Source organism: Berghia stephanieae, chromosome 15 (assembly GCF_034508935.2).
Source record: "Berghia stephanieae isolate SIO BIC M18660-M18661 chromosome 15, UCSD_Bste_1.3, whole genome shotgun sequence".
NCBI lineage: Eukaryota > Metazoa > Mollusca > Gastropoda > Nudibranchia > Aeolidiidae > Berghia > Berghia stephanieae.
In genome coordinates, this window is record NC_088374.1 from 22,185,333 (window position 1) to 22,194,392 (window position 9,060).

The window sequence follows — 9,060 nt, forward strand, 5'->3', positions numbered from 1 at the left end:
GGTATTTTGAGACCTATCTGCAAAATACTTAGCCATGCGTTGTTAGCCTAATTGTTGAGTACTAAGTTTTGTTGGTGTCAAGTACGAGTACGTCAAGATGGCGGTATCTTATTGGAAGAGACTTGTCAAGAACGTCCAATAATTTTTTTAAAATTTAACAGCAAATATTTGATTTTGATATAGACGATTGTGCAACATAATTCAGACTTCAAACTGTTTGTTGGTAAGGCAACATTTGGTACTTTTATATGGTTTTTGTCATTAAGTGATTGTCACTATCATTTCATCGTTTTGCTTACTTGCACTGCACGTAACATAAGTAACTTGCATTGACATCGGTAGCACTTCAATATGCACGCCTCAAAAACTGTACTTCTATGAGTTGTGCACTGTCCACTGTGACTAAACCTTCTCATCCACTCAGGACTCCAGTATTCACTATTACTAAAGAATCCGTTGATTTTGGCCGGCAGTTTATGTCGTAGTTATGTCTCTCTGGACTGACTGTGTGACAGTGACTGTGAGTAAGTGAGTGTTATTAATAATAAGGTGGCGTTTTTATGCACCTCCGTTGGAGGTGTACAAAAACGCACCGTTTTTTATGCACCTCCGTTGGCGGTGATGGTAAATTAATGTTGCTGCAAACGTCCATGAGCCATGAGGTTTAAAAAAGGCTGTCATTATTCCCAGACACCTGTCTGGGGATAACCAATTTTTGTTATCCCCAGACACCTGTCTGAGGATACTATCCCCAGACGCATGTAGCAAGTGGGCAGAAAGATTTTATGCAAAATGCCAAACTATAGGCAGTTTAGTGAGCAGCAGCAATGGCAGTCAAATTTTGACCCAACTCGCCCATAGGAAAGTTGTGACTGGAAATTGCCGTTCGCGTTTTAGGGGGTCCAATTAAAGATGCATAACTTCGTTATAAAGAGGAATATCGCAGATATTTTGGTATCATTATTTTCGTCTTTCAATTTCCTTTTAAATGGTGCCAATTAAGGAAAAATCCATTAATATTTCCAGAAGTTATATGAAGTTAAAATTTGGCAATTTTCAAATGCATTTATTTTTTTATTTACCGCGTGTGTTTTTAAAATTTAAACGCTTGTTTTTAGAATAACATCTAAACTTTATTCATGCCAAATTTCAGGGCTCTATATCGATGCGCAGACACCTTTTAACTCTGCGCCGAAATGCCTTGTTTACATTATCTTCTCATCATGGCTGCCGGGCGATATCGATATCCATATCGATATTTTAAATTTAGTTATGTATTATGTTAAATTTAGTCCATAATATTTTCAGTACTATTATTTCCTATGTTTTTATTTTGAATACATACTTTCCAACTTTATTTATAGGCATTTTAAAGTTTTTGTTTTAAAAGTTTGTATATTTCTTCTCTTTGTGAAATTCGATATTACTAATATCGATATTTTAAAAATACCAATTGCTTTAATTTAATTTTATTTTACTCTGCCATCAAGTCATCAAGTTTCTTTCCCATATGTTTAGATATGTTTATCATGTGTATCCATATTTTAAAGGCCTTAGCCTTAATAATTATTATGGTAAGAAGTTCTGTCAGTTTTGACACCCCCATACATTGAGAGAGAAGGGGGGGGGGGGGGGGGATAAGATTATATTAATTGTCAGTTCAAATGATGTAATAGCAATAAACCCAAAGTGGTTCAGCAGAATTTTTTAAAGTATTAAAAGCTAGAACTTTGCTTCTAATTATAATAGGGAATCTATTTCAATTTATTTGAACTTTTTCAATCTACCATTTTATTTGATTTATATGCAATTAAATTGCCATAGGTAAAAATAAACTCATTATGTCATTACACAACATGTTTATATCTTTTCATTTAAATACCCTCAAACCCTTTTTTATTCTCTCTATGTATTAATTAAAAGAGGGTAATTATTTGCAATTGTTTCAGTGAGATATTGGGGATAAATCCAAAAGTGATAGAGCAAATTCTTTCTTACGTCTAGCCGAGTTTTTGATTATGTAACATTTGCGTCATATTATGTAATAATGTGTTAATTTGAAATGTTTATCTTCCTCTTTATTAATGTAAATGCATTGTCCTCGATAAGACGAACATTTTGGTATACAATATATGATAAGAACTCCATATTCACTGTTTTAACCATTTTTTATTAACATCACGCGTTTTCGGTCACAACTTTGCAATGGTAATTTTGGGGTAAAAATCGGTCTGAAATTTCAGACTTTGAACTGCCGTAACTACATTTCTAATCAAGATAGAAACAAAATTCAAACTGTTTTGTAATCTGTGTTGCCAGCTCTTTCATATGACATTGGTTTCAAGTGTGTGAGGTACATTTAGAATTTCTATTAAACTCCCTACAAACTAGGCGTGAAAAATACCAAATATTCTGGAAAAAATACTAGTGGTTGTGTCCCAAATATATCAAGTGATATTTAACACAAGATGAAAGTAAATAGTGATCAAATGTCAAATCCAGCTCTTTTAAAAAAAAAATATTTTAAAGCAAATGGATCAATGAAATTTCTTTTGTTACTTTGATCTGAAAACGTCAAACTGGCAATTCGACTTTTTATTTTCAACCAGGAAGAAAGTTGTTAATCATCAAATCTGTTCATAGTCCACCAACCATTTAAATGTTCATTACCAACCTACCTGTTAACTTTATTGATCATCTCTTGTTTCTATAATTTGCTCATTCTGGCCACAATTTTGGGGACGACCGGGAATAATTTTTATTTCGCGGACGAATTCTAGGCCATGGTGTTGTTCGCCCCAAAGCCCAAAACCCACACCTGTTATTTTCCTGTCTGCTTCGCACAAGACAATACAATTTAGTATCACACGTCCACAAAACTAGATCCAACAACATATTTTTATTCGAATCAGAGATGAAAATAACCTACCAAAACAAGAAAGCAAAAATGGTGGAAATATGTTTAGCTCATATATGAATTTGAAATATTCCGATAGCGGTGTGGATAGGCAGCTCAGTGGGTAAGGCCACCTTTCATTTTACTCCTTTTAGCTGCACAGATTTGACCCAGTCGCGACCGCCCCCCCCCCCCCCCCCCCCCCCACTCATTTTTTAAAAACTTTTCTTTCTTTCTCCCCAATTGATTTTCATTGTTTTCACTTTTGTTCCGAGTTCCGAGCAAGAGTTTTTTTTTAATCAGTTGAATTTTTTATTTCTCCGATAATATTATTTCATTATTTAATTTGCTCTATATCTATTATTGTTTTTTTTGTTTTGGTCAATAATAATAATAATAATAATAATAATAATAATAATTGTAATATTTGTTCTTATTATTACTATTACCATCATAATCATTATTATATTATTATCAATAATAGTATTATTTTTATTATTGATACTCTTATTATCATACTATTACTATTATTATTATTATTATTATTATTATTATTATTATTATTATTATTATTATTATTATTGTTATTATTATTATTATTATTATTATTATTATTATTATTATTATTATTGTTATTATTATTATTATTATTATTATTATTATTATTATTATTATTATTATTGTTAACACTATTCCCTGCTCCGAGGGAAATCTCTCTTTTTCTTTTTTTTTTATATTTTGACCTAAACCTTTTTGTTTGCTAAACCTTTATGTAAATGTTCCGTTTCTGAGCATGAATTTCTTAAATTGTTTTTATTTTTAAAACAATTATTGTTTTTATTTTTAAAACAATTATTGTTTTTATTTTTAAAACAATTATTGTTTTTTTTTCTCCTCTATCTGACCATTTGGTCGCTCTCTGAATATTTCTGTTTGTTTGCTTTTTAATTATTTATTCTTTTTAGACACGATTTGAGATCGGAGTGGGGACGAATATATTTGTTAGAAACTAGAAAAAAACAAGAGAGAGAGAGAGAGAGTGTAATAATTAAAAAAAGACGTGGGGGGAGGATGGATAGGACATTTATCCCTTTCAACGTTCTGCAAAAAGAAGACGGAATTTAAAAAAAAAAAAAGTGACGTTACCAGGATTCGAACCCACAACGTCAATTATGGTCAAACTTCCAGGGCAGACGACTAAACCATTCGGCCATGACACCCACTTCGAAGTCGACGCATATTGTGTATATGTAGTAACAACTGATTTTAATGTTGGTTAATTTTATGTTTTTATAGATATTTTATTAACTTTCCTTATTTCTATGTGCATCTGGAAACATTCCATATTCTGGAATGTGGATAATTGTTTAAAAGAGCGGAGTTTCAAATATGCGTCTGGGGATAATGAAAATCGTTATCCCCAGACAGGTGTCTGGGGATAACAAATTTTTATTATCCCCAGACAGCTGTCTGGGGATAATCACAGCGTTTAAAAAAATAGTTTTAGATTTAGATTGTAGTTTAGCCAGTTAGCATGCTGCTTAGTTTAGTGATTACCGATGTACTCTTATACTACAATGATAATAAATTAAAGAATAATAACAATAATTTTGAAAAATCCATTTAAAAAGAAACATGGTCAATTTGGTAGAAATTATAAAATATGAGTTATGCCACTTGTGTTTTGTTATTTTTAATGTAAATTGCAAAAAGCAGAAAATAAACCAAACAAGGTATATAGATGTTTTCCTTTTTATAGTTTTAGTGACTCCATTTTTGCGATTAACAAAATGCTGGAGCGATATCTAGTGTTGCATTAGGTGTTGCTCTATCAGAGCGATATCTAGTCATTTCGTAAAAATTTTCGAACTCAAAACATTTTAAAATCAATTGAATCAGATGGATTGATGGATGGGTCTTGTTGAGAAATTGAAATAACATTTAATTTGGTAGTTTCTCTACAACAAATGGCTCCCAAGTTATTGATATTTTTGTGTTAAAATTGTTTTGTAAATTTTACAAAGAGAATCTGATCTGCTTCCCAAACAGCATCTCGCAGCGATCGGGAATGTTTGAATTTTGCAGAAGAACTTGTTTATTCTTGAATTCGTGTCAATTTTAAAATAACTGGCAAGTGGTCAGAAAAGGTCAGAAAATAACCTTTATTTTGATATCAATTATTTTCTTGTATGGCAGGTTTTGAAAAAAAAATTAATGTCAAATGATGAAAATATGAGGTACTATTCTTTTCTAAAAAGTAGGGTTGATGGCGGGTAAAACACAGTAGTGTGCAAGTCTTATCAATTTCAATTAAATTTGGCTGAGGTATTCTTCAATTATTTATCAGTGTATTAAAATAATTTGCTTTTGACTTTACGCCTGTTGGAACATAGACCATCAATGATGCTTTGCAATATTTGACTCTTCTTTAGGCTTTAGTCTTCTCCTGCTTTCATGTCTAACCACCTCTCCTGCTGCTTCCCCCACTGTCCTTGTTCGCCAACTATTTCTTGGCCTCCCTCCCTCCCTCCTCGGGGATTCCATATCAGAGCCTGTCTTGTGCTGTTGCAGCCATGTTCATACCTGCCGAATTTTTCATAATTTTACTAATTTTAGACAAATTTGATGGCCAAATACGAAATTTTATGGAAAATTACGAATGTTTAATTCTTAGTAATACTTGAATAATAATGATGATGATAATAATAATAATAATAATAATAATAATAATAATAATAATAATAATAATAATAATAATAATAATAATAATAATAATAATAATAATAACAATTTCAGAAATTACGAATTTCCTTGTCAAATTACTCAAAATTGACAAAAAAAATTTTTAATTTGAAGTTTTCAATTTGGCAGGTCTTCATGTTTTCCGAGTGTATGGCTTATCCATCTCCACATCCTCTTTCTGATTTTATATTTATGGTTATAGGTTGTTGGTTGGCAGCTTCCCAAAGATCTTAAAAATCGTCCTTAGACATTTTAAAAATTGAAGTCTGTAATTTGTTGGTGATGTCTTTTGTTATCCTCCATATTTCTGATTCTGACCCATACAGTGTTATACAGACTTAACATTAGTTGTAAAAACCTTTATTTTTTTGTAGGGACCCCAATGTCTTTTAATTTCCAAATTTTCTTCAGAACTTGCAAAGCTGTCCAGCCTTTTCCAATTCTTGATGAGCCATCCTTGTCCATGCCTCTATTTGTCTACAACTCTGCTCAGATAAGAGAAAGTCGTTACCTCTTCTAAGGTCTCATTTGAAATCTTTATTGGACTATTGTTGGTAGTTCCTCTTCTTAATCCCCGATCCTCGACTGTTGTTTAAACGTAACACACCATTCCGACCCCAATACCGTGGCGGTCATTTGAATGAAACACACCTTTTCCAAGTCACACACGCGTCAGTTGTAGAAACGTAACACAGACCCGACCTTGATTCAGTAAAAATTCCATTGTGTTCTTTATGAAATAAAAGCCGAAGTTTGATTGGTTGATATTATTAGTTTCAGCCAATCAGCAAACAGTTTATTTAAGCTGTTTGGGTTGAGTATGAAGCTTGGTATTGACGTATGAAATGACGCGATCAAACCCGAGTGACGCTATATCTTAGCTACATCATTCAAACTTGCTAGGCAAGTACTGGGAACCGGTCGTTATTTCCGGTTGACCCCAATGTGGTACTAGAGTTAAAAACATTGTTTTCGCTTTATATAAGTTAAGATCAACTTCTGATGATGTAACAGCTATGGTCATGCAATGTTGTCTTCAAAATCAAGTTGTTGCCATGGGTGTCCATTGTTGAGGTCCTCATTGGTCAATGGTGATGATAAAAAGGAGTGGAGAAAGCAGTCTACCCTGGCGAACTCCAATTTTAACTTAAAAACTTGCTGAGTGCTGTCCACCTTGTAAGACTCTCCATGCCATTCCGTCATAAGTGTTTTGGCTTAACGAAGTAATCTTAGGGATACCATATTGGCTTAAACTTTCCATAGGACATTTCTGTCAGGGCTATCAAATGCTTTCTCATAGTCAATACGTTTTATCTACAGTGATGTATTCCTATCCAGTGTCTGTCTGTTCAATAATGATATGTTAAGTGGCAAAATGATCAGTGCCTAATCTTCTTCATCTGAATCCTGGTGAAATCCAAGTTTGGCATCCACTGCTGATCTCATTCTTTCAAGAAGAATCTTGTGATAAGTTACAGATGAACTCCTCATTTACAAACAGCATTTTTTGTGTGAATATTTGTTGTTTTTTTCATTTATTTTTATATTTTTCCCCAGTAGGAATATAACTGTTCACCATGGCTATGTACCAGCCAGGAGACAAAATATTTGCTAAGATGAAGGGATACCCCCATTGGCCGGCCAGGGTAAGTGAACTGTTTGAGCTGGGATTTAAAAAGGCAGCAGAGATTGCTCATTTAGGCATACTAGTCATCCTTTCCACTTTTAGCGAAATCATTTAGATTCGATTTTCACTCTTATCTTTCTTCCTTCTGACACTGTCTTTAATATTCAGATTTTCAAAACTATTGATGATGACAAGAGAAAAAAAAAAGAGGGAAGGAAAAGAAAAATGGGTAAAAAATTATACTTTAAAGGATTGCTAAAAAAGGAAGATAAGTAGGAAAATTATTTGTACTCCCTTTCCTGAACCAGGATCTCTCTCCATATCAGAATTGTCTGGATTCAGGTGGGGTTGAATTAATCCCCGAAGAACTAAGAAATACTGCAGTGCCCTCCGTACTAAAGTCAGAACAAGATCTTGACAGCCTCAAAACTCTGGCCCAGTTCCGTGACCAATGGAAACAATTAACAACATGGATGGAGAGAGCAGCTAAACTTATCGACCATGACTGAATCACACAATTCTCAGCAAGCGTCATTCGGATTGCGAAGCTTACTACTACTACTACAACTACTTTCCCTCTCCCCTTTCTCCATTTTATTAGCTAATGAATGTGATCGTTTCCCAGCTGTGCCTGAATACTCATTTTGATTACCCGTTGGTGATAAATTCCTATTTTTGTGCGGCTATGTGGTCTAGTGGTATGTATGACACTCGCTTTCGGATCGGAAGGTCCTGGGTTCGAGCCTCGCGCTCGGCGCATAGTTGAGTCCTTGGAAAAGGCTTTTTACTCACATTCTCTCACCGTACTCAGGTGTAAAATGAGTACCTGGCCGTTAACAGCGTTGTCTTTGTCCGAAAATTGTAATGTCGCCTAACAGGCGTCATGTACCGTCCTACGTGTTAAATGTTGCTGTTGACCAGGGACCCCTTGTAAACTGCTTTGAGCACATTTAGTGGATATTGCGCTATATAAAGCTCAATTTAAAAAAAAAATTTATTTTTAGTCTCAAATTCTTATTTTCTGGCGTTTTGATTCCACTTTTGGAATGTGAAGGGATGACGGACCCAATTTAGGCGGTTTTTCTAAATCGTTGTTGGTATTGAGCCTCAGAAATCTTATCACTTGAAGTCAGTTTGAGTAAAAGTAAAGCGAGCATGAGTTTCCTCAAAAAGAGGACAAAGACAATGGAGTTCGAAAATCTGTTTCTTTGTTATTAGAACTAACTATCAAAACTACATACACGTGCCCAAAATATATGTCAGAAATTAAAAAAACAAAACATTTGTTACTTTGTAATTCGAACAATTTATCAAAACTGCACACACGTGCCCAAAATATATGTCATAAATTAAGAAAAAAATATTTGTTACTTATATTTTGTATTTGATTTTCCCTCTTCGCCAGATTGACCACTTGACAGATGGGGCAGTCAAACCACCTAAGGGGAAATTCCCAATCTTCTTTTATGGTACTCATGAAACGTAAGATTTCTTCAGTTTTAGATCTTCAAATAATGACTATTATTTTGCAGTTCAATCCTATTTGTTTAGAAATATCATTTTTTTTTTTTTTTTTTTTCTAATATCGTTTTTTCCAGGCTATAAGCCCTAAATATTTCCCCTCTGATCTTAACCCTGCGGCTTATATTCGAGTGCGGCTAATTCTTGTGTTTTTTCTTTCTCTGCGTCAGCAAAGTGTGTATGTAAGCTGCATGGTTATTATATATAATAATAATAATAATAATAGATCTTTATTGTCCATAAAAATGGCAATTTGTCATTTAGTTACACTTGT

The 9,060-nt window shown here is 33.4% G+C and overlaps 1 protein-coding gene across 1 annotated transcript in view; it reads left to right on the top strand.

The window, feature by feature from the left end:
* The first annotated feature begins 70 nt into the window (after positions 1 to 70).
* LOC144960419 (uncharacterized) overlaps positions 71 to 9,060 on the top strand; it is a 32,284-nt gene continuing 23,294 nt past the window's right edge. The window contains exons 1-3 of the mRNA XM_078893502.1: positions 71 to 223; positions 7,196 to 7,284; positions 8,671 to 8,747. Of these exons, the coding sequence (XP_078749628.1) occupies positions 7,216 to 7,284; positions 8,671 to 8,747 (146 nt within the window). The 5' untranslated portion in view covers positions 71 to 223; positions 7,196 to 7,215. The remainder of the gene's footprint in view (positions 224 to 7,195; positions 7,285 to 8,670; positions 8,748 to 9,060) is intronic.